The 27,330-nt window shown below is 38.3% G+C and overlaps 1 protein-coding gene across 1 annotated transcript in view; it reads right to left on the minus strand.

Moving 5' to 3' along the window:
* SEC61A2 (SEC61 translocon subunit alpha 2) overlaps positions 1–26,793 on the minus strand; it is a 28,313-nt gene extending 1,520 nt beyond the window's left edge. The window contains exons 1-11 of the mRNA XM_066385383.1: positions 26,664–26,793; positions 24,634–24,701; positions 23,480–23,545; positions 15,377–15,455; positions 13,328–13,459; positions 13,125–13,234; positions 8,609–8,762; positions 7,487–7,647; positions 6,977–7,174; positions 3,147–3,338; positions 1,813–1,889 (exon numbers count right to left, since the gene is read on the minus strand). Of these exons, the coding sequence (XP_066241480.1) occupies positions 1,813–1,889; positions 3,147–3,338; positions 6,977–7,174; positions 7,487–7,647; positions 8,609–8,762; positions 13,125–13,234; positions 13,328–13,459; positions 15,377–15,455; positions 23,480–23,545; positions 24,634–24,701; positions 26,664–26,670 (1,244 nt within the window). The 5' untranslated portion in view covers positions 26,671–26,793. The remainder of the gene's footprint in view (positions 1–1,812; positions 1,890–3,146; positions 3,339–6,976; positions 7,175–7,486; positions 7,648–8,608; positions 8,763–13,124; positions 13,235–13,327; positions 13,460–15,376; positions 15,456–23,479; positions 23,546–24,633; positions 24,702–26,663) is intronic.
* Between the last annotated feature and the right edge of the window lie 537 nt (positions 26,794–27,330).

Consider the following 27,330-nt stretch of genomic DNA (forward strand, 5'->3'; position numbering starts at 1 on the left):
CTAAATGGAGCAACTAACTGGAACACCGAGTTGATACTTCTCTCCTATCTCCCTCTCTTTCATATCAATGGAAAAAATTTAAAAATAATAGAACTAAATATCATTTATATGACAAGATCTGGATAATCCTCTTCCAACAGTAACTTGATGTTAACTGCATGTTAGAATCACCTAAACTATTCAAAATAATGGGATTGTTTTTAAAATACTCCAGAAAGAAAAAAGATTGAGGGAGATAGTAAATTAAACAAGAATGAAAGAATAACTACTGAAGCTAGGTATAACCTGGGTACATGCAGATTCATTTTACTACACTCTCTGCCATCTATGTTCTCAATAAAGTTTAAATAAAAATACTAGCACTTTTTCAACAAATAATTATGAACAATTGGATATCCACATGCAAAAGAAGGAATCTGGACCCCCACCTCATACCAAACACAAAAATTAGCTCAAAATGGGTCACAGACCAAAACATTAAGAGTTGAGACTTCTAAAAGAAAATAAATCTTTGTGACATTAGGTTAGGCAGTGGTTTCTTAGACACAACATCAAAAGCACCACAAAGCATCTAAAGACAAAACATGTTGAATTTCATCAAAATAACAAACTTGTGCCTCAAAGGGCACCATCACAAAAGTGAAAAGGCAACCTGAAGAATGAGACAAAATATTTGCAAATAACAAACCTGATGAGACATCCAAAATATTTTTTAAACAATCTTATCACTCAGTAACAAAAAAACAACTCAAAAATGAGCAAAGGATTTGAATGGACATCTCCAAAGAAATACACTAATGGCTAATAAACACATGAAAAGATACTCAACATTTTACTCATCAAGGAAAAGTAAATCAAAACCACAATGAGGGATCATTTCATACCTACTAGGTGGCTACATACTAATCAAAAAGCAAAAACTATTGCTGGAGAGGATATGTGGCAATTGGAATATTCATACATGCACAGCCATTCTGGAAGGAAATTTGGTAGTTCCTCAACATGTTAAACACAGTTACTATATGACCCAACAATACTACTCCTAGACAAGTGAAAACATACATTCACACAAACCTATAAGTTATGTTCCTAACAGCATTATTCGTAATGGCCAGAAAGTGGAAACAACCCAAAGTTCTATCAACTGATAAATGGATAACCAAAATGTGCTATTATATACAATGGAATATTATTCACAGATATGAAATCTGAAAACACTATGGTAAAAGAAGCTATCCACAAAAGAGTATACATATTATAAGATTCCACGTGTATGAAATATCCAAAATAGGCAAATCTATAGAGAGAAGGTAAAAAGTTGATGCCTGGGGCTGAGGGGATGGGAAAGTGGAGTAGGAATGGTAAGTAACTAATGGGTACAAAGTTTCATTGTGAGTGGTAAAAATGTTTTTAAAATTAAAGTGTCATGATAATACTCTGAATATACTATATAATTTAACAAACCCATTAAACCATATACTTCAAATTAGTGAATTATATAGTATGTGAATTATACCAATAAAGCTGTTACCAAAAAACTGATGCCTGGGACCTACTCCAGACCAAATAAATCACAATTCCTAGTTTTTAAAAGCTCCTAGGTGAAGGGGAACACAGTTCCAATTAAAATAATTTAGGTGTCATTCTGATATGAAAAACAATTAGTTTTGTGTTTAATGTTGGTCCTTTTGTGTAAAGTAGAAATGATTCAACTATGAATTTAAACAAATAACATTTGGCAGGAAATAAAAGATTGAAAAACTAAGTATTTGTCTCTGCCCCCCAAACAAGGATGAAATCTATTGACCTTACCTATTAAGCTCATGAACCATAGAGGTATCTCTGTGGCCTCTCATTACCATTTGCTGTTCTTTAAGCTGTTTAGCTACCTGCCAAGAAAAAAACAACTTTTAAAATCAAACTCGAATATCTCACTGTTCACTATCTACCAGTTTCTGGTTGATGATAAGATACAAGGGCCCTGGCTGTCTGTCTCAGTGGTAGAATGTTGGCCTGGCATGTGGAAGTCCCAGGTTCAATTCCTGATCAGGGCACACAGGAGAAGCAACCATCTGCTTCCCCCCCCCTTCTCTCTCTCTCTCTCTCTATCTCTATCTCTTCCTCTCCTGAAGCCATGGCTTGATTGGTTTGAGCAAGTTGGCCCCAGGCACTGAGAATGGCTCCATGGCCTCACCTCAGGTGCTAAAATAGCTTGGTTGTGATGCAATGGCCCCAAACGGGCAGAGCATCATCTGGTGGGAGTCTTACTGGGTGGATCCTGGTTGGGGCGTATGCAGGAGTCTCTCTACCTCCCCTCCTCTCACTAAATTAAAAAAAAAAAGAGAGAGATACAAGAACCCTAAAGTAGGCACTATCATATCATTTCTATGAAATCTGAGGAGGCTGAGTCTGTGATACTGCACAACCATGTTATCCATACATGAAACCAGTATTTCTCAGTCTTTTATTACAGTCACCTCCTTAGAGAAAAATTAATACTAAGAAATAAGATTTTTGTCAGGTAGTGTTAAGCTTCAGTGGGTCACAAACCATTGTAAAAAATCTATCAATGTTGCACCTACCAGGAACCAATTTTAACCCCCATTAAGAATGTATGAATTAAAGTTTAAATCACAAAAGTGACTAAGAGTATATCAGCTACTGCCTGATCAGGTGGTAGCACAGTGGATAGAACGTCAGACTAGGATGTAGAGGACCCAAGTCTGAAACCCCAAGGTCGCCAACATGAGCATGGGCTTAGCTGGCTTGAGCACAGGCTCACCAACTTGTGTGTGAGCTTGCCCACTTGAGCGCGAGCTCGCTGGCTTGAGCACGGGGTTGCTGGTTTGAGTGTGGGATCATAGACATGACCCTATGGTCACTGGTTTGAGCCCAAAGGTCACTGGCTTAAGCAAGGGGTCACTCGCTCTGCTGTAGCCTACCAGTCAAGGCACATAGGAGAAAGCAATCAATGAACAACAGGAGCTGCAATGAAGACTTGATGCTTCTCATCTCTCTCCCTCCTGCCTGTCTGTCCCCATCTGTCCTTCTCTCTGTCTCTGTCTCTATCACACACACACACAGAGTATGTCAGGTACCATTATAACACCTAAAATTTATAAATTATTTTTATTTTGAATACTTACATCTTTAGCTGAGGAACCAGATACCTCTATCCACGTCTTAGAAAAGAATGCACATGATCCCAGCATGAAGATGATATAAACAACCACATGGACAGGATCCTCAAATATGGCACCCATGGACTCAGGAGGAGAAAGATAGTAACACAGGCCTCCCACTGGGTAGGAGCGAGCAGGTCCACCCCCACTGACATCCTACAGAGCAAGAATGAAAAGAACAGACGGCCAACCTAATTTGTAAAGCATAACATTTTTGTAACTTTTCAGACTCCTCAAAAATTATGACTATGGCCTGACCAGGCGGTGGCGCAGTGGATAGAGCATTGGACTGGGATGCAGAGGACCCAGGTTCGAGACCCCGAGGTCGCCAGATTGAGCGTGGGCCCATCTGGTTTGAGCAAAAAGCCCACCAGCTTGAACCCAAGGTTGCTGGCTCCAGCAAGGAGTTACTTGGTCTGCTGAAGGCCCATGGTCAAGGCACATATGAGAAAGCAATCAATGAACAACTAAGGTGTTGCAACGCACAATGGAAAACTAATGATTGATGCTTCTCATCTCTCTCCATTCCTGTCTGTCTGTCCCTGCCTATCCCTCTCTCTCTCTGAAAAAAAAAAAAAAAATTATGACAATGTTTTAAGCTAAAAGCACCTACAGGTAATGGCTCTAATTACTTAAGGATTTGCTTTGGAATCTAAAATCTTCACTCCTTCAAAATTACACAGTGAGTAGTTCTTACATAAAGATGTGGATATATTATTAACAGAAGAGTGATTTTAAAGAAACATTATAATCTCTGGCCAAATAGCTCAGTTGGTTAGAGCATAGTCCCGAAGAGCAAAGGTGCTGGTTCAATCCCCAAGAATGGAACCTACAGGAACAGCTCAACGTTCCTGTCTCTCTCTACCCGCTCTTCGCCACTCACTGAAATCAGTAAATAAAAATTTTAAACATACCGGAATAGATGGTGGCTCAGTAGATAAAGCACTGGTCTAGGATTCTGAGAACCTAGGTTCTAAACCCTGAGGTCACCAGTTTGAACGCGGGCTCATTGGCTTGAGCGTGAGCTCACCAGTTTGAGCACAGGGTCGCTGGTTTGAGCATGGGATCATAGACATGACCCCATGGTTGCTGGCTTGAGCCCAAGGTTGTTAGCTTAAGCAAGGAGTCACTGGCTTGGCTGGAGTCTCTCAGTCAAGGCACATGTGAGAAAGCAATCAGTGAACAACTAAGGTGCCGCTACTATGAGTCGATGCTTATCTTTCTCCCTTTCTGTCTGTCCCCACTCCCTCTCTCCCACTAAAGGAAAAAAAGAAAATTTAAATAAAATTTAAAAAACATTATAACACATCTATAAGAATCTTCCTTCCTGCCCTGTAGAAACATGATTACCATTATAGTCAATCTGTGATTGCATTTAGAATATGAAATTTTCTGAATTATACAAGAGTATACAACACATTAAGACCCTTATATATGATTCTTTCATTTCCAGGTATTCTATTAAGGATGAAATCATGGCCCTGGTACAGTGAACAGAGCATTATCTAAGAGCACTGAGGTTGCTGGTTTGAACTTGGGGTCACTGGCTCAATCCCGAGGGCGCTGGTTCAACCCAAGGTCACCAATTCAAGCCCTGGTCAGGGCACGTGTGAGAAGCAATCAATGGGTGCACAACTAAGTGGAACAAAAAAATTAACGCTTTTCTCTCTCTCTCTTCCCACCCCCTTCCTCTCGTCTCAAATCAATGGGAGGGGGGATGCAATCATGAAATATTAACAAAAGTCTAACAACTCACCGCCTAAATTTTATCTTGTTTGTATATTAGAATAGCCTTTTAATAAATATATATGAGGGTTTTTAGGTGTTTTTTTGTTTGTTTTTGAGAGAGGCAGGAAAAGAGAGAGAAAGGAACATCGAGCTGCACCTGTATGTATTCTGACTGGGGAATTGAACTGGCAACCTCTGTGCTCTGGGCCAATGCTCCAACCTATATATATATATATATATATATATATATATATATAAGATTTTTATCCACACAAATATTTAAGAATTTTTATAGTAACAGAAATGGAAACATGTATTTGCTCATATTAAATACAAGTTTTGGGACACAGGGTGTGGGAAAGCAATTTCTGGTTATAATGATTAAAATACCTGACTTCTGAATTTATCATATCCATGTGATTCCTTATCTGTGCCCCTAGAATTACTGTTCCCAAATCAAAAGTACTATTTTTAGATGAATTCAATTTCCTAAAAATCTCATTAAAAAGAATCTTAGTAAAGGTTAAACATACTCTATACCAGTGTTTTTCAACCACTGACAAGTGCTGGTCTGCCAAAAATTTCATGCCAGTCAGTTAAAGAGTTAACTACTCTGATGTTGTATGAAGATTATAGACCCTCTATAATTATTTTGTATTACTTTGAAACTATTGCTGGACTATTAGCTCATGAGGGGAGAAAAAGATTCCTCCCCTTATCATAGGTAATCAAATTTATGGTAAAGGAATGGTAAAGGAATATTATAGATAAAGGGAACCTTATTTCCTCCAACTAACATTCAAAAATCACTGTATTATTCTGTTAAACTTTAAATTTCTTTAAAAATGACTTTCAGTAAAAGCAGAAATATGTCACTATAACATAATGAAAAAGATAGCATATTAAGGTAAATAAACAGAATAAGTACCATAGTTTAGTATAATGATTATCAAAAATAATCTCCTTTAGTGGAATACAAATTCTAGAATTACATATACTACAAAAAGAATAAAGAATCTTATTAGTCTTTTTTAATTCTATACTTTTAAGGAAGGAAAAATACTCCTTGATCAGGTGATAGAGTTTAAACCAATCAAAATTCACCTGACCAGGCGGTGGCGCAGTGGATAGAGCCGTCGGACTGGGATGCGGAGGACCCAGGTTCGAGACCCTGAGATCGCCAGCTTGAGCTCAGGCTCATCTGGTTTGAGCAAAGCTCACCAGCTTGGACCCAAGGTCGCTGGCTTGAGCAAGGGGTCACTCGGTCTGCTGTAGGCCCGTGGTCAAGGCACATATGAGAAAGCAATCAATGAACTAAGGTGCTGCAACGAAAAACTGATGATTGATGCTTCTCATCTCCGTTCCTGTCTGACTGTTCCTATCTATCCCTCTCTCTGACTCTCTCTCTGTCTCTGTAAAAAAAGAAAAAAAATTTGCCTGACCTGTGGTGGCGCAGTGGATAAAGCGTCAACCTGGAAACACTGAGGTTGCCGGTTCAAAACCCTGGGCTTGCCTGGTCAAGGCACATATGGTAGTTGATGCTTTCTGTTCCTCCCCCCTTCTCCTTCTCTTTCTCTCTCTCTCTCTCCCCTCTCTATAATGAATAAATAAAATCTTTTAAAAAAAATTCAAAATTACAGTAACACTTTCATAACAATGTGGCTGGATTGCTTCAGAAGAGGCTGTGAGAAAGAGAACTTAAAAGGAAGTCCAAATTAGCTGAATTCTATTTCTAGCAACTGTTCTCCAGCCCAGTTAATCACAAACTAGTTTATTGCCACTCAAGCCATGAAAAACAAGGAAACAAGGAAGAATGATTTCTGTATCACATATTATCAACAAATAGCTTGTGGAATAACATCACACAACAGAGAATCATGAGAGCCAGTGATTTTAGCCTAAAAGATCACTTAAATGAGATGCAAAAATGATTATAAGGTAAGTGACTCTGCAAATGTTATAGAAACTGCTTTTCAATTGCGGCTCATCACTTTCAGTTAAAAATATAACCATGAAATGCAAATTATAATAAATGTAAACACTTAGAATAAATAAAAAATACTCACTGCCCACTGTCCTAGTAAATTAACTAAAAAGTTGCCACTGAATCGAACAGACAGCATCTGGGAAATAACATAGAGGTTTGACACTAAGGCCGACTGGAGAATAATGGGGATGTTGGAGGTGTAGAAGAGCTTGATGGGGTAGCTGCTGTACTGTCCTCGGTACCGGGCTGACTTGATGGGCAAGTCAACACGAAATCCCTAAAAAGTGAAAATTCAGAGTAAGAAGAACTGTACATATTACATAAAGAACACCATAACATTAGGGAATATGAAAAGATAATGCTAATAAAACTTAACCCTTCTACAAAGAGACATACAGAAAGAAATTCCTTTCTACTTCATTTTCATTATATTTTTTTATTTACACCTCAAAGTCTAAAGAAAGAATTTGCTTGACTGGATTTTGAAACACTGACTTATTAGACACTAGCATTTCAAATGGCATTCTTCTTTTCAAGAGCAAAATAAGAATCCACATCCCACTTACTACAGCAGAGAAAGTATACTTACCTGGAAATATATAACAACGGCAAACACAAAAACAGTAGCAATGAGGTTCATGAGATTGGGTAAGTTCTGACGGTAGAAAGCCTCCCTTAAAGCTCGGACTTTGTCGGTCCTGGTGGCCAGTAAATGAAAGAGAGCTATGACCGCACCCTCAAATTCAGTACCTGATAAATCAAAAAAGAAATGAACTACTATAGACACATCATTCAAAGCTGTCTCGAAGATCAAAACAACCTTCAAGCTCCAGTACACAGCAGAAAATATGAGTAAAAATAATGCATCAGTGTTTATGATACAGCAATATGTGAAGCTTTTAAAAATATTTAGATCATTGAGGCAAAACGTATTTTTTTACCATAAATCTGAAGTTTACTCAAAAGACTATTCTTGCTTGATGAAAACAGCCAAAGTAGAATAAACCAAAAAAAAAAAAAGAGTAGATAATGCTTTGCTTCTTCTTTACTTTTGGGAAGGGAAGAGAATATTGGAGGGAAGGGCAGGGGAGGCAGCAGCAAAGCAGAATAAAGAGATTCAAAAGATACATGTTACTCTATCAAGCTTGTTTTTAAATTTATTTTACCAGGAACATTAATAAACCATTGTTGCTATTTTCTTAAGGCTAGGATCAGAGTAGATGTTAACCATTACAAATCGAGGATGCATTCGAGAGAAGTTGAGATGCATCAAGGGAAAGACAGAATGAAATATTTCAAAATTTAGGTGCTATTATCAAGCCACGTAGAATAGCAGCAAAAGTATTAGCGCTCCCTGATGATACAAATAATAACAGGTTTTCACCTGAAAATCTTAATGCACTATATTTTGATCCCCCCAGGAATGGTCAAATTGATGAGTTCTGCAGCAATGGTTTAGGCAAAAAAAAAAAAAAAATTCAAATGTTTACAACCACTGAAATTTTAAATGAGCAGAGGCTAAAAGTTAGATATTCTTTTAGAAGTAGTATTTCATACTCCTCAAATCTCTGCTTATTAACTTCTGAACAGTCAACATCAGCTGTCGGCAGGAACAGCAAAGCCACTGTCTACGGCACATACTGCTCCGTCAAGTGTTACTTCTCAGCACCCATCCAGCCACCCTCGTGCAGTCACAGTCACTGCAATGTACCTCTGCCAGTGTTAATAGTAGTGGGACTAAAGGCCTTCCAGACAATGGTTTCACAGATGTTGGTGGCAATAAAGAGGGAAATACCAGACCCCAGGCCGTAACCCTTCTGTAGCAGCTCATCTAACAGCAGCACAATCAAACCAGCAACAAACAACTGTGGGGAAAGAAATGCAAGTAAGCAGAAGCAAGAAAAAATTCAAGAAAGGGGAAGACAAGCATCAGTGACTACTTTCGAAGTATGGACATGTCTAACATTCAAACCTAACAGTCACAATATCATCACTACTATGGCCCTAGTATTGTTTAACCTACTGTAATTTAGTCAAGAGCTAATTCAGAAAATCAGAGGATTGGAAATATTGCTCTACTACGTAGCAGACATTTCAACTTTTAAAATAGATGTTATCATCTCAACAGTTCCCCTTACAATAAGGAAAATGAGGCTTATTCCCTCAAATAAGGCTTATTGGAAAGGACATTATAAAACTAAAATGTTCAGTTGTAGAATGTATGACAGCAAGAAACTGAACATATCCCAAATATCGCCAAGTAAGTGAAAGGCCAAATGAATTATGGTATAACAAGATGCAATTGCATACTGCCATGAGAGGAAGTGTGTGAACTGTTGATATAGTTTTAAACATTATATATAACTGTATATATTATGTATTATTTTATATATCTACAGAATAAGTTAAAAAGTAGGGCACAAATTAATATATACACAGATTATAACATTGTAAAAATGCATTCTATACAGAGAGTGGCAAAGAAAGAAGGTAAATTTGAAGACAGTTAAAGAGTTCATTAGGTTCTTAAACTCATAATTTTTTAAAAAACAAAAGCACACTAACTTTAAGTTATATGAAATTGAAAATTCTTACTTTTCGTCTTGGAGAACACATTTCTGTACAAGCATGCACCAATTAAAAATAAGCCCTAGCCTTGACAGTAACCTTGGTCACAGGACTCCTTGCCTGCACTTCAGTAACCTAATCAATCAAGGAAGAAAATACGCTTCTAACCCCCCAATCTCATGCCTTTCCCCTCTATAAAGACACCGTCCTACAGAAGTAAAGAAATGACACAGGACAGAACAGACAGCAAACAAACCACAGTGCACCGTATTCAGTATGCTTACCTTCCACAGCGTTTTAATTTTTTTCCTTAAAGATCATTTCAATGGTTTTATAGAGCCTAACTTGTCTACTGACAGTTTTAATTTGCTTTCAATGGACTGCAAAAAGAATATAACTCTCAAAACTTCTAAGTGAGCTCATGAATCCTTTACTGTTTGAAAATCAAGTTTGACATTTTGAGAAGACAAAAGATAGGAGCTACTACTGAGATTTTATTTTAAACACAATTATGTAATAAATACTATAAAGCATACAGAAACCCAAGCCCATGCAGGGAATAAAAGCTGTCCACAAACTATCAACCAACCAAAAAGTATTATGATGGGCTTCTGACTAAATGACTGGTTAAAACACCTGGCCAGAAAACATGGGCAGCTCTGAATCAACTGTACTTCTCCATTCCACATGCTCAGACCAACGTCCATCAGGCTATAGCCTGATGTATGTATAGCCTATGAAAATCACACTCATTTTCCAACTGGATAAAGGAATTAAAAAGAAACCTAAATGAGAAATGGTTCCTATAACTAAAGAAATAAGATAAGAAATGGTAAAATACACATGGCTCTAAGAAGAATTAGACACCAGGAAGTTACAGCATCTCATTAACTAGAAAGGTAGTAAGAACTGAATACTAGCTGCATGCTCTTGTAGAATGCACACTCTATATGAATCTCTAAGGCAGGACTGAAAATAAAACTGTACATTTCAATCTTACACATGCATGCTTGCAGACATACAACTTACTTTGACAAAACAACACTTACCTTTACAATGTGCCAAGCACACTGATAGTTTCAATTCTTTTTATTTTAATCAAGACCCACTAGTTAGATTTCATAACTCACTAGTTGAAAGACACTGACCATGTAAATGAAATAACAATAATTAAGATGAGAAATACCTTAACAGTAACACACAAATGGTTTTTAAAACCTATATTTCTAGGTAAAAACACAGTGATCCAATCATACATCTTCGTTGTACCTTAAAAAAGATGCAAATGGGTCATTACCCATCTATGATTAAACGTGACATATTTCTCTATATATATATTAAAACTAGAATAACTTACTATAACAAATATATGAATACAAGAACTGATGTAAACAAATTAATACATATTCTCTTGTTTTATTTCTGGAATATAACTATTCCTAGATTTGTAATACTGCAAAAACTAAAAATAATTTAAATAACTTAATTCCATTTTAAATCAATTTAAATCAATAACTGATACTTGACGTCAAGTCAATATTTTCAGTGCACAGATGTGTAGAATTGTGCCCCAAAACTTATTAACCAGTGTCACCCCAATAAATTCAATTAAAAATCTAAAGAAAAAAATTAATAAAGTAACCCAGAATTGCTCAGCTAGGGTTCCATAATAAATCAAGCCTTAGTAAAATACTAGAAAAATTTTACTGGTGTATAAATGTTAAGAGCTAAATTTCAATTCTGAATATCTTTTAAAACTCACAGTTATTCTAAACTATAGGTTACATAAAAGCAAATGCTAAAAAATAGGATAAAACATAAGGCAACAACTGGTCTATCACTATCCTTAACAATGCCAAAAGCAAATGAAGAAACTTTAAGCACTGAAAGATATTAAATTCAGTTCTCAGACAATCTTCTCTTCCCATCCATTCCAACTCTTCTTCCTCCAAGGGCTATACATTGGCCAATCAAGTATTTTTAAATGGAAAAATTATTATTCTTTAGTAAATGTATTTTATACCAAATGAGAACCCACAGGGGCTCCGAAAACTACCAAAGACTCTGATTATCCATTAAAAATTCCTCCCATTATCAAAAAGACAAAATCTCTCCATCTCATTATAAAAGTCTTCGCTATTTTTAATGACACCAATAAATACATGAACACTCTAACTCTCCTTGTTCTGAATCATGCTCACTGAACAATCTTATTATGATCAGCTTCCTAAATAAGGTTTCTTATTAAAGAAAGAATTGTCAACCATGCCAGTCTGTGATGGTCAAATTTCTTAATACATATATTAATAAATTAGTACTTTTATTTTATTTACAACTTTTTTTCTGACCTTGATCCTTCTGACCATTAGAAAAAAAGCCCAGTGTTTAATTTAAACAAACTTCTTTTCAAAATCCAATAAATTATTATATAATTTAAGTACAAGCCATCTTGGGCAACTTCTCTAAATGATTTTTAAGAATTGTGCATTATAGAAATATCTACCCAACTTCACACACTTTAAGATACTTAGTAGAGGAGCAATAATGTTGGCCTTCAAAAGTTCTGTTCCACAGCATCCATTTTTAAAACTCACAGAATACATGTATGGCAAATTACATAGTATTTCACTGATGTGAAGATATTTCTAATGACATTATTTTGTGTACAATTAAGAAAAAAAATAAACTGTCAATGTTTAATATGACACAGCTTATAAGAAATTTTATTTTCTACTTATAAAAAATGTTATTTTAGATTTAGATATTGATGTTAATCATCTAGCTTGCCCTTTCTGTGCCTTTGTGTACATATAATATCTTTTCATTTCAATAACAAGCACACAGCAGAGTTTTGGAAAACATTTTAAAAGTCAGTTCAAGTCAAAAATACATTATACCAACAATTGATGTGACATGAATAGCTATGATCAGGTTGACACATCTGCAGGAAGAGACAAATATCATGACTATCACTTGGCTGACAGCAGTTACTGTAAGACACTATACACTATCAACTGTAAGAAAACATTATTTTCAGAGACATCAAAATGTGAAAAATGTGCATCTTGGAATTGATGAAATCTAGTTAATCCATAATTTACTATATTACACAGCTATGAGGCTATTACAGTAAGTTTCAAATTGTCACATCAACACAATTGATAGAAGTCACTTCAATAATCAAAATATAATAATTAAATAATTTGATAGTAAGAAAATGAGACTGACTAGTGTTGGCACAGTGGACAGAGCCTTAACCTGGGATGCTGAGGTCCCAGGTTCAAAACCCTAAGGTCTCTGGCTTGAGTGCGAGCTCGCCAGCTTGAGAGCAGGCTCACTGGCTTAAGCACGGCATCACTAGCTTGAGCGTGGGATCAACGACATGATTTCATGATGGCTGGCTTGAGCCTAGAGGTCACTGGTTTGAAGCCCAATGTCACTGGCACGGCTAGAGCCCCCCACCGTGTCAAGGCACATATGAGAAGCAATCAATGAACTAGAATACCGTAACTACGAGTTGATGCTTCTCTATTTCTCTCCCTTCCTGTCCGTCTCTCTCTCTCTCTCTCAAAAGAAAATGAATGTATCAATTATCTAAAGAATTGTTAAAGAAAAGGGATCACACTATTTGTTATCTGCATATAAAAAATAGAATTTACCTGAATAATGATAAGGAGACAGATTCCAGCACCCATTTCAGCAGGATCCCCATACATGCCTGTCATGACATACACAATGGCTTGCCCAATGGTAATGATCATACCAAACACTGGAAAAATTGAGGGATAAGAAGTACATGTTACAACCACAGACACAAAAGACTGTAGAAAATCATCTTTACTACAAAATCCCCAATGCTCACACTTTTGGGCTCCATTAAATAAAGCTCTATCTTTAGGAGTATCTCCAACTTCAATGATTTTGGCTCCAGCTAACAACTGCATAATCAAACCAGATGTTACAATTGGGGAGATACCCAATTCCATTAAAGTTCCTGTGAAGAAAGGGGAAAGAAGTATATAATCTTTGCTATATACAGTGCAGATTACTTCAGAAGTGTCCCAGTCCTTAATTACATCAATGAACATACATGATTAAATGTTAAGCAAATTTTCATCCCTTAAACATTAAACTAGTAAAAAAAAAATTCTATTAACATTACCTTGCAACAATGCATTAAATAAAAATTACTTATTAAAAAAGGAACTGTCAACCATGCCAGTCTGACATGGTCATATTTCCTTTTTTTTTATTTTTTATTTTTTATTTTTTTGCATTTTTCTGAAGCTGGAAACAGGGAGAGACAGTCAGACAGACTCCCGCATGCGCCCGACCGGGATCCACCCGGCACGCCCACCATGGGGCGACGCTCTGCCCACCAGGGGGCGATGCTCTGCCCATCCTGGGTGTCGCCATGTTGCGACCAGAGCCACTCTAGCACCTGAGGCAGAGGCCACAGAGCCATCCCCAGCGCCCGGGCCATTTTTGCTCCAATGGAGCCCCGGCTGCGGGAGGGGAAGAGAGAGACAGAGAGGAAGGTGCGGCGGAGGGGTGGAGAAGCAAATGGGCGCTTCTCCTGTGTGCCCTGGCCAGGAATCGAACCCGGGTCCTCCGCACGCTAGGCCGACGCTCTACCGCTGAGCCAACCGGCCAGGGCCTATATTTCTTAATATATACATTAACAATGTAAATATACTAAAGATATAAATTTCTATAAATTCTAAACTTAATAGGTTAAAGAAAGCTGCTGAAAGAAATCTTCAAAGATTTCCATCTAAATCATTATTTTTAAAGTTTATACTAAACATTTTAATGCAAAATAAAAAATTACATACCAAGTTAATAAAAAAACTTTAAAAATTTTGTGACTTTTACAATGCAATATCTAAAATTACATAGAAAATCATCAAAAACAGGAGTAGTCAACCTTTTTATATCTACCACCCACTTTTGTATCTCTGTTAGTAGTAAAATTTTCTAACCACCCACCGATTCCACAGTAATGGTGATTTATAAAGTAGGGAAGTAACTTTACTTCATAAAATTTATAAAGCAGAGTTACAGCAAGTCAAAGCATATAATAAGAATTACTTACCAAGTACTTTATGTTGGACTTTCGCAAAGTTTGGCAGAATAAATCTTTATAAGACAACTTATAGTTAAATCTTTTTATTTATACTTTGGTTGCTCCACTACCGCCCACCATGAAAGGTAGAACGCCCACTAGTGGGTGGTAGGGACCAGGTTGACTACCACTGATCTAAAACAATGTTGTACATTATTTAGTAATAAAAAAAATGTTCTTGGCCTGACCAGGCAGTGGCGCATTGGATAGAGCATTGGACTGGGATGCAGAAGACCCAGGTTCGAGACCCTGAGGTCGCCAGCTTGAGCATGGGCTCATCTGGTTTGAGCAAAAGCTCACCAGCTTAAGCCCAAGGTCGCTGGCTCGAGCAAGGGGTTACTCAGTCTGAAGGCACATATGAGAAAGCAATTAATAAACAACTAAGGTCTCACAACGAAAAACTGATGATTGATGCTTCTCATCTCTCCCTCAGTTCCTGTCTGTCTGTCCCTATCTATCCCTCTCTCTGTCTCTGTTAAAAAAAAATTTTCTTGACATAATGTGTAGCAAAAAAATAAAAATAAAAAGGAAAATGGTTGAAAACCAAAGCTCTAAATAGGGCTGATATCTCCATTCTCTGTATACTTTTATACTCTGTACATATTACATATTTCTACAATTAGAATAAGCACATGGTTCTATAATTTATTACATATTGGTCTCTTCTCCCACGCAGTGGGTTTCTTTTATCATATCCTTCTACTCCTGTACACTAAAAAAATGGTTTCCACAGTTCAGATCTATCTGATGTTAGTACAAGTACGGAGGCAAAAGAAAAGTACTTACCTCTGTTGGATGCAAGAATAACTCTCATCCAGTAGAAAGGATCTGCAGAATCTGATGACATGATTCCAAACAGTGGTATCTATCATGACATAAACATTTTATAAAAATGTATTACATAAATTAAGTTTAAACTTATTCTGTAATGCATTAATGTAATGTTTGCAATACTCATAAAAAAAACACACAACTTCTCAAGTTCTTTAACAAACAAGCATACCTTAAAGGTAAAGTTTCTTTATGAAAATAAAAACAACAGAAATCCTTATTTAAAGCGTTTCACTAATAAATACTCCTATCAGTATGAATATTTGTTGCAAAACAATGTGACTATATTTAACACTACTGAATGATAAACTTAAAAATGGTTAAGATGGGGTCTTGGCTGGATAGGTTAGTTGGTTAGAGTGTCGTCCCAACACACCAAGGATGCAGGTTCAATCCCTGGTTGGGACACATACAAGAGTTAACCAATGAATGCATAATTGGGTGGAACAACAAATAATGTTTCTCTCTCTCTCTCCCATCCTCTCTCTAAAACTTGATAAGCCATGGTTACTAATGACAGCCAAAAAGACACACTCCAAATTAAGACCAAAGATGGTATACAGGGCTGAGCAAAAGTAGGTTTACAGTAGTGAGTACACAAAACACAGTTTACTCTTACATTATTATATTTATATTAGCTGTACCCGGCCACGCGTTGCTGTGGCTCAGTCTGGTTAAATGGAAAAGAAAAGAGAAAGTGCATGTTTCTGTTTAATTTCACGACGCTTGTGGGTATACAACTTTTTGTTGTTCTGTTGTCTGTGTAGATAGAGATTGTCTGGTTTGCCGAGTCTAGAACATGCAACATATAATTGTCCATGTGAGAAGCAATCCGTGTGTAGATCTAAAGCGCACAATTCTGAAGATTGGCCCTGAGCTTTGTTGATGGTGATTGCAAACGCCAATCGAATTGGGAATTGCAATGTCTTAAATCGAAATGGCATATCCGCTGGAATCACAGGAATGCAAAGAATGAGGACATCTTCACCTTTGAAAGGTCTTGTCAAGATTGTTGCTTCTACGACGTTGCTCATTAATTTTTTACAGTGTACAGACCCAAACACTTCATGTTTTACCATGAAATCCATCAGCAATTTCAGCTTCTGTCTGAAAGCATGTGCTGTGATGTCATGCCTATCCACCAGCGATTAGCCAGGAAGTAAGAACTGTTGTATAACGTCCCAAACTGGATTGCATGTGAATGTAATGAATAGGTCTGGACGCCCCTAGTGATGAACATACACAATTGCACCTTGAGCATACTCATGCATATGACATGGACTGCCTGTATATGAAGAAGGCAAAATCGTTAAGTCTTCTAACGTTAGTTGTACTACTGTCATTTACAACTGCATCTCGCAAATAAACGTATTCTTCAGAGCGAAGTTTGGTCTGATTCAAACGGATGAATACCAAACAATCTTTCTATTTTTGCATACATATTTACAATGTATTGGTGAAACAATTTATAGCATTTCAAAATGTAATTGTCTTCATTCTCTCGAATCATTAATCAGTATGAGTAATAGTTCATTGCACTGCATTTCATATTTGTTTCTTCGCCACTGACTGGATTTATCATCTTAACATTGACATGATATCCATCGGCACCATCCCAAAAAATGATTGGATATAGCAGGGCATCATCGCAGCGATGAGTTTCTGCAACTTTTGTCAATTGATTGTTTCTCCGATGAAGAACAATATCTCTAGGTTGGAACTGATCACTGATTATAACAATTACCACTTCATCTATAGCTGGAGCATTGAATCTTTGCACATGTTCTCCAGCAGCCATTTTGTCAGCATGAATAACAAACTTGTGTGTATCAGATGGTGTCACGTCAACTGCTGTTTTAAACAAATACATTAAATTGTTTTTTTTACGAGAAGAAGCTCTTGCAGTTGGGAAACGACGGACCTTTTTATGCTGGCAGAAATTCCGCAGCGTGCATTCAATTCATCATTGCCATCACCGATGAAATACATTTGTAGGAATTTATGTTGAGCATCTGGGAACAGAAGCAGGGAGCCACCTTTAGGATAAATTTGTCCTTTCACTTTGAAAGTTGGCATGAATTGAGCTGTTACAATTTCTGCGCCAAACGACATCATTTGGAAGCATGAGTTCTATTTCCTGATGTTAGATAGAAAATGCTTTGATCCGGCAAGCAAAGTTTTTAATGGCTCTGGTGGTTCTCCAAGTTGAGGCAGTTTAATTTTTTCCGGTGGCGCAACACATTCCTTTTGTTTCTCCATTAAATTTCAGAGCCTTACAATAAGGACACACTTCAGTCATAGTGCCAATGAGAACATGCCGGCTCAAAATATAATCATCAGCTGGGTTGTACCAGAATGCAAGGTGATTGTAATCGCATGATTGCTGAGCACGGAGTCGTTTTGACGCTGATCTGTTTCTCGTTGACGTCTTTTAGCCACTCTTAAACTGTTGCGTTCATTCTGTTGAGAACGAAGCAGATCTGAAGCTGCAGAGAGCGATCGCTGTGCTCGCAACCGTGCACCAAGTCTGGCTGCATGTAAATGGATCATAAATCGGAAACATTGAAATGGAATCATAAAATATTTAGTATAGTGTGTGTTGCTTTTACGTCCAACAGATGGCGCTGTTTTTCAAAAAAAAAGCATGTTTTTACCTGTCACAGTGTGATAGCTTTATCTATATAATAGTAGGTATATAAAAAAGAGCGCATATTCGAATGCGACGTTGTGTCAAAATTTCAAAGCAATCGGTAAAGAACTGTTGGAGATTTAAGATTTTGAACAAATGAACATTTACATTTTAACTTATACAGATATTATATTACTTTACATATAAACAGTAAACCTACTTTTGCCCCACCCTGTATACAGAGAAAAATTATGCAGCCACTAAAGACTATACTTATGAAAATTGTAACAGAATGAAGAAGTGCTAATGTAACATTAAGTATAAAACAGCTGTTCTCAATCTGGGACAATTTTGCTCCCCTTACCCCATTCCCAAGGAAGAAAGCCTTTCAACAACTGGCTACACATACAGAAAACCCTCATGCCGTACATAAAAATTAACTTAAAACAGATCATAGACCAAAACACAAGCTAAAACTGTAAAATACTTAAAAGAACACAGGAGAAAATTAAATTAGAATAGGCAAAAAATTTCTTGAAACATAAACCATGAATAATCAAAGAAAAAGCTAACGTGAACATCAAAATAAAAACTTCTCTTCAAAAGATAGTTAAGAAGATGAAAATACAAGCCATTGACGAGAACAGGGGTCCCCAAACATTTTACACAGGGGGCCAGTTCACTGTCCCTCAGACCGTTGGAGGGCCGGACTATAAAAAAAACTATGAACAAATCCCTATGCACACTGCACATATCTTATTTTAAAGTAAAAAAACAAAACGGGAACAAATACAATATTTAAAATAAAGAACAAGTAAATTTAAATCAACAAACTGACCAGTATTTCAATGGGAACTATGCTCCTCTCACTGACCACCAATGAAAGAGGTGCCCCTTCTAGAAGTGCAGTGGGGGCCGGATAAATGGCCTCAGGGGGCCGCATGCGGCCCACGGGCCGTAGTTTGGGGACCCCTGGACTAGAAGAAAATACAATACGTATATCTGACAAAGAACTTCTACACTGAAAATATTAAAAATGAGTATAATTTAATTGGAAAATAACCCAATTCTTTCAAATGAGCAAGAGATTCGAAAAGACACTCTACAAAAGATAAACAAGTGCCTGACCCGTGGTGGCCTAGTGGCTAGAGCATGTTGACCTGAAATGCTAAGGTCACCGGTTTGAAATCCTGGGCTTGCCTAGTCAAGGCACATACAACAAGCAACCAATGAACAACTAAGTAAAGCAACTATGAGTTGATACTTCTCGCACCCCCCCATAAAATCAATAAATAAAACCTTTAAAAAAAAGATAAACAAGTACCCAATAAGTACATGAGAAAGTTTCTAAATATCATTTACCAGGGAAATGCAAGCTACAACTTTAGTATTATTTATAGGGCAATGCAAATGAAAACCACACCCATTGGAAAGGCTAATAATAAAATGCTTAACAATAGCAAGAGTAGGCAAGGATGCAGAGCAACAACTAAAACTCCTATACTTGGGTGGTGAGAACAGAAAATGGGGCAACAACTTAGAAAAGTTTGACAATTTCTTACAAATCCAGCATTTATCCATATATTTATCATACAATCCAGCAATTCTACTCCTAGATATTTGCCCAAGAGAAATGTAAACATGTCCACAAAAAATCTTGTGCGTGAATGTTTACAAACAACTTTATTTGCTATGGCCAAAAGGTAAAAAAGACAAAACAAATGTCGAGCAAGTGTCTAGATCAGGGGTCTCAAACTTGCGGCCCGCCGAACAATTTTGTGCGGCCCGCAGACTAATCCACAAAGTTCAAAATATTTTGGATAAAATTAAGTAAGCCTAGGGGCCTACTTGTATTTTTCATTTCTCTAGCATCCTAGCTAGATATTAGCTTAGTTAACAGCAGTTGTGATGCGAACTACAGTTTCCAGTCGTTTTGTGACACTGAAAAGTGTTGCGTAACAGTTGCCTTTTGTAGACCTAGTGCGGCCCGCCTAACGGCTGTGATCTTGCTCTGTGGCCCACATGCTGAGTTGAGTTTGAGACCCCTGGTCTACATGTACAAAGAGTGATATAGTTATATAGTAGAACACTACTAAGAAATAAAAAAGGATCAATCACTGCTATACCAACAACATAAGTGAATCTCAAAAAGCTGATGATGAAGTCAGGTACTAAGGTGCAATACTGTATGATACCATTTATATCAAACTCTAGGAAAGATGAATCAAATTACAGAAACAGAAAACACACCAATGGTTGCCTGAGACTGAAGGTGACATGACGTTATACTGAGACAGGTTACAGGGAACTTCCTGGAGTGAAAAAAAAGTTTCTATTCACTGAGGTAAGTATGGGAGGGTGTACGTTTGTCAAAACTTTTCATAAGCCAGTAAGAGGAAAACAAGTACCATAGGAGTTCACTCATATGTGGAATCTAATGAACAAACAAAGCAAAACAGAAACAGACTCACAGACACCAGGCTGACGACTGGGGGAGAAGAGGGGCTGAATAAGGGAGGTGAAGGGATTGAGCAAAAAAGTACAAAAAAGGAGGAAAGCTCATAGACACAGACAACAGTGTGGTGACGTGTTGGGAGGGGGGAATGAAGAAAGGTGTGTAGGGATAAATGATGATCCTGGGCTTGCAAACTTGATCCTGGGGTAGCCAGCTCAATCCCAAGATGACCGGTCTGAGCACTGGTCAAGGCCCAACCCCAAGGGCAGCAGCTTGACCTGCAAGGCTGCTGGTCAAGCCCCAGTCAGGGCACATAGGAAAAGCAATCAATGGCACTAAGCAACTAAGTGGGACACCAAGCTGATACTTTTTTTTTTTCTCTCTCCCCTGCCCCACTTCCCCTCAAAAAAAAAAAAAAAAGAAAGAAAAAGTTCTCTCTTGCCTGACCTGTGGTGGTACAGTGTGTGTTGATTGGAATGCTGAGGTCACTGATTTGAAACCCTGAGGTCACTGGATCTGAGCAAGTGCTCCTCCATGAGGGGTCACTGGCTTGAGTACGAAAATTATCCACACGATCCCTAAACTTGCTAGCTTGAGCCCAAAGGTTGCTGGCATAAAAATCCCAAAGGCCTCTCTGGCTTGAGCAAGAGGTCACTAGCACATCCAATCAAGGCACGTATGTGAAGCTCAATGTACAACCAAAATGAAAGCAACTAGGAGTTGATGCTTCTTTCTCTCTCTCTCCTCCCTCTCTCAGAAGCAATCAACACACAACTAAAGTGAAAGCAACTACAAGTTGATGCTTCCAACCCTCTCTCACCCTCTCTCTCTCCTTACCTCTCTCTCAAAAAAAAAACCAAACAAAAATGTTCTCTCTCCCTAACCATCCAAATCAATTTTAAAGTTAATAATGATTAAATTGCTTTACTTTTCAAAACATCATATTTGGTTTTTTCCCAAATTATGGACCTAATTGGTTTTACTGCCAATTTTTTTTCTTTTTAAAGTGAAAGAAGGGAAAACAGGGAGACAGACTCTCACATGCGTCCCAACCAGTATCCACCTGGCAACCCATGTCTGGGGCTGATGCTTGAATCAATTGAGCTACTTTTAACACCTGAGGCTGACATGCTCTGACCAACCAAGCTATCCTCAGTGCCCAGGGCCAACGCTGGAACCAACTGAGCCACTGGCTAAGGGAGAAAAAGAGTGAGAGAAGAGGGAGAGGTTGGGGGAGAAACAGATGGTTGCTTCTCTTCTGTGTCCTGACTGGGGATCAATCCTGGGATGTCCATACACCAGGCTGACACTCTATCCAACTGGTGATTTTACTACTTCTTAATACAATCAAGTTTTTACAACTTTTTCTGTGTATTTCAATAGCTTTTCAAAATCCTCAAAAAGCTTTCACCTAAATTATCTAATTTAATCCTCACAACAACCCTGTGATGTAGACAGGTCACATTCTATGAACTTAATTTTTTAAAAAATATTTTTTAAGCATCATTGAATTTTATAAATTTATAAACACAGTGTATCCCTGGGGTTCCATAATTTGGCTTATTTAACACATGCTATCTACAACATGATAAAGAGCAAACAAAATGTAAAGAACATATACATCCAATATATAGCTCAAAATTTTAACACTTTTAATATAAAAAAAATCTGGTATAAAGACAAGAAAAAAATCTCAAAGGAACAAAGGGTAAAGATCATTAACTGAAAACTAAGAGAAAATGTCAAGCCCACTACTAAACTAAAAAAACAAAAAGTACAGAGTAGACAAGATAACCATTTTTACTGTCAACTCATTAAAAAAGAATAATAACACCCAATATAATTCAACATTTTTAATTTTTTTTTAAAATTTTATTCATTTTAGAGAGGAGAAAGGGAGAGAGAGAGACAGAGAGGGAGAGAGAGAGGAGAGACAGAGAGAAGGTGGGGAGGAGCTGGAAGCACCAACCCCCACATGTGCCCTGACCAGGCAAGCCCAGGGCCTCGAATCGGCGACCTCAGCATTTCCAGGTCGACGCCCCATCCACTGCGCCACCACAGGTCAGGCATGTTTTATTCTTTTTGATATTATGATAAATGGAACTATTTTCTTAATTTCAGTGTCAGATTCTTTATTATGTGTGTAGAAATACAATTGATTTTTTTTGTTTGTTTGTTTTTTTAGGGACAGAGAGAGAGTCAGAGAGAGGGATAGATAGGGACAGACAGACAGAAACGGAGAGAGATGAGAAGCATCAATCAATCATCAGTTTTTCGTTGGGACTCCTTAGTTGTTCATTGATTGCTTTCTCATATGTGCCTTGACCACGGGTCTTCGGCAGACTGAGTGACCCCTTGCTCGAGCCAGTGACAATGGGTCCAAGCTGGTGAGCTTTTTTTTTTTTTTTGCTCAAGCCAGATGAGCCTGTGCTCAAGCTGGCAACCTTGGGGTCTCGAACCTGGGTCCTTCCGCATCCCAGTCCGACGCTCTATCCACTGTGCCACCGCCTGGTCAGGCCAACATTTTTTAAATAAAATAAGTTTCTCCCTGGCCAGCTGGTTCAGTGGTAGAGCGTTGACCCAGCTTATAGATGTCCTGGTTTTGGTTCCTGGTCTGGGCACAGAGGAGAAGCAACCGTCTGCTTCTCTATCCCTCCCCCCTTTCTCTCTCTCATTTCCCTTCCTGCAGTCATGGCTTGATTGGTTTAAGCGCATCAGCCCCAAGCAGAGGATAGCTCCACAGAGCCTCTGCCTCAGATACTAAAAATAGCTCTGTTGCTAGCATGGCCCCAGATGGACAGAGCATTGGCCCTAGATGAGGGTTGCTGGGTGGATCCCAGTCGGGGTGCATGAGGGAATCTATCACCCCTCCTCTCACTTGGAAAATAATAAAAATAAAATAAGTTCCTCAATTCTAACCATTCAAAACCTTAGAACAAGAGGAAAGACATTTATTAACATTACGGTTACATACCTGACAACATACTAAGAAAATGAAGAGAGTTATAGCAGTCCACAGTACCTTCTCTCTAAACTGGATCTTTCAAGAAAGTATAAATAACAGTCAATCAAAACTAAGAAAAAACAAATATCCCTATTAAAGTAAAGCCAACATTCCCCATCATGACATGCTATTTTTAACCCTTAAAATACTCTCACCCCATTAGCAGCTAAAGCAAACAACTGAACTTCTCGATCATAACTTTCTTTACTTTTCCAACAATAAAGTAATTTAAATATAGTTAGACCATCACACTATACCATGTTAACTAAAACTGAAAAGAATGCAAAGCAAGACATGATCGAATATGTGCACATTTCAGTTAACCTAGTACAGTGCAAAGCTAGGACTGCGTGTAATATTATATGAACATATATTTTTAAACCTCAAAGCAATAAGAAAGGAATATATTTCTAAATAAAAGAGTAAGTTTAACAAGTTTTACTGATCTCTATGTCCCTATACCTGTTAGTTTCATGAGAAATCAAAATTAGAAGAGGAAGGAAACTGGCCAGTTTGGGATTAACAATATTTCTGGAATTTAAATACCTTAATTCCAAAAGTATACATTTGATGCAGTCACAATTATTTTCTGAATGCATTCCTATGATTTTTCTTTGCATTGAATTAATAAAAAACATAAGGTATATACTTGTACAATTACAATTCATTTATGTAAAACAGCTGAACTGATCAAAACCAAACCAGCAGATAGGGCCATTCACAGTGCAGTGGATCACATCATTAGCAAGCACAGTGCACATCCCATACTTTAGGAATTATAAAGATCACTACAGATAGGGAAATACTGTATCTTATATAACACACAAGCCAAAACACACTTGATTTGGAAACATCAGAACTTAAAGAACAGTTACTGTATTTTTAAAACCACAAGACAAGCTATCTAGGTCTAAAGAGGTCTATACTAGTTTTATTTATGTCATTCCTTTTGCAGGGAAGAGGAGCAGGTAATACAGTATTTTTCCAATTATAAGCACAAAAGAGTTTGGGGAAAATAAATCAATCTTACTGGTTTAGCAGAATAAGTCCTTTAGGTACCCTCTATATTACTAAAATACTATACTTAAGACTTCCTATTATTAGGTCTAAAATATTATACTTACTTTTCTTTCAGGTTTCTGAATTTCTGGTAGAACTGCACAGAAAGGTTTGATAACTTCTAAAAATTTGACTGTGGGGAAAAAAAGAATATATGTCTCTATTACAAAGTTTTTTAAAAAAGAGAGCTTTTTACAGAATAAAATGCAAATGTTCCCTAACTTTTAATGGTAATTCATCCCATTCCCCACTCCCAAAATTGTTCCTAATGCTCTCCATTTTAAATACAGAAGAGAAATAATCCAAGACAAAAAAATCCAAAAGGTTTTTAAGGGTTCAGCTAGTAAAAGATCAATAATACAAGTATCCTTTTGTCATGATTTTGGTTCCTTATGCTTGTACCGAACTCTTTGATACATCAAGGAATAATTCAGTGAGTACCACTGCATAAAAAAAAGCAAATGCAGCCTACTTATGGTACCCACAACACAATGCATTCAAGAAGAAAATAGCTATCATTGGAGGAATTGAAGAGGAATACAACAGAAAATGGGTTGAAACTGCAGAAATGACTTAATTTAAACTGAAAGCTGCTGCAATGAGTAAATGAACGAGATCATGGAACTGCCTTTCTAGATAACTTTTACTTCACTTCATTAACTCACTATTCATTGCTCGGTTGCTTTCCCAAAAAATGATTTTAAAGTACCTGCTTATGTACAATAAACAGCCTACAGAATGACAATTACATTTCATCAGACAGTATTGTTTTCCCAGCCTGCTCTTATAATATATAAAAGATAAACCAAGGAACTTTGAGGAGAGACACCATATTCTGGCATAACTAAAATGAAGCCTTGCCAAAGAACTGAAGAATGGAGATAATAATCTCTCAAACTTTACTTTCAGTCAGCGTCTGCAGTGTGCAGAAGGAGAGGCTACAAGCAGCTATTAGTTATGATCGTCTTCCCCTACACACACTGGATTCTGTACTGGTATCATGAAATTGTTTTAAAACTGACACACTTCAGCAGTTGGTAAAAAGTCTACCTTTTTAATATAACCTCTCAAAATGATGGCACTCACTAGTTTGATAGAATTCTGAAATTCTCATAAGCAGATGTTTATAACCCAAGTACCATTTTGGACTATTTGGAAAGCAAATCTGGATCATGAAAGTGTTTATCTCTAAAGCAAAACAAATAACAATCACAATACGAAACTTCCTAAAATCTCTTTATCGCTTTCCAAGTCACAACTCAATCCAACCTACCCTCCCACATTTCTTGGCATTTCATGATCACCTCTGTTGGAGTCTTCATGCACAAGCAATGCTTTTCATTATACTATAAATTAAAGGCCACGATCTCCTCTACTTCCTTTCTAGCTTCCCCTCAAATGGGTGCACAGCTTGAGTGTGCAATTACCCATTCACCCTACCAACATCTGAAGAGCTATGTAATAATATATGTGGTGCTGAGGGTTTAGGATGGAGCCCTCAAAAGATCCCCATGATACATGGCCTTGTCCTTAAGGCTTAAACAACCTTACATACATACAGTGCGTTTTCAGTAAACACCACAAAACGAAATAAAAATATTTAAGAAAAACGTTACCTAACGCACTCCTTTCCTCCCCTAAAATACAAGCGATGCATCACTCTTCTAAAATTATACAACTCAAGAAGCTTTATTCATCACAACTAACATGCCAAGGAAGGGTGACTTGGGAATGAAAATAACAGCTTTCTAAGCTCATGAAAATTTCTAAGTGGTCCAGGTTTTTCGCCCGGTTCTCTAAGTCCCCACCCCCCAAACCAGCGGCCTGCCCGCGCCGTCCTCTGCGCTTCGCCATCTATGGAGCGCAAATACCGGGGCTGCGGGTCCCGGTCGCCACAGCCGGCTGGGCAAGGCCTCGCAAGGTTGGAGGAGCGGCGGCGGAGGCCTGTGGCCCACACCCTAAGCTGCGGCCCGCGGGCAGGACGACCCCGAGCGGGCGCCAGCCCCACTGCCCGCAAGGCGGCAGGCCCGCGCCCCGGCGAGAGCCCCACTCCAAACGCCAACCGGCGAGCCCGGGCTGCGCCGCCACTACTCACTGCCCATGGCGGCGGCTGGGGCGGCCCACCAGGACACGGCGACCTCGGCGTTGCCTTCGCTCCGAGCTCACAGTCTAGGACTCGGCGACCACTCCCGACGCGAACTGGCCGGCTGCAGCGCGCAGGCTCCGCCTCGGCCCACGTGGCCCACGTGCCCGCTCGCGTAGCCCCACCCCCTCACGGGGTCCAGTAGTTGGCCGCTTCAGGGGCCCGCGGCCTCCCCGTTGCTATGGCCACCGCTAATGCTTCTGTGGGTGTGCTCCAGCAGGCTGGGCGTTTGGGAGCCTGTGCAAGTCCAAGGTGGCTCAGGCCTTTCCTCTCTGAGCTCCTTGTCAAACAACGGTGGTTTCCTTGATAACCACTTTGGTCCCAGGACCCTGGGCACCCTGCGGGGCGGGTCAGGTCCGGGCCAAAGGTATGCGAGCACAGGGTACCATCCCTGATGCCCGAATCTAAGCAGCACCGCCCCCACCAGACCCCGCGTGACCCAAAAGTCTTTTTCATTTGTTTCTATCTTATTGGAACTTCTTGGAAGTTTAAAAAAATTTGCTACAGTTTATAATTAATAGCTTATGAAATCCCCACTCTTCACTACATCTGCTCCTTCATTTTCTCCAAAATGCAGAGCTCGGAATTTTGTTCCCTGGACTAGTCTGTTTTTATCGCT

This window comes from Saccopteryx leptura, chromosome 5 (genome assembly GCF_036850995.1).
Source record: "Saccopteryx leptura isolate mSacLep1 chromosome 5, mSacLep1_pri_phased_curated, whole genome shotgun sequence".
NCBI classification, from domain to species: domain Eukaryota; kingdom Metazoa; phylum Chordata; class Mammalia; order Chiroptera; family Emballonuridae; genus Saccopteryx; species Saccopteryx leptura.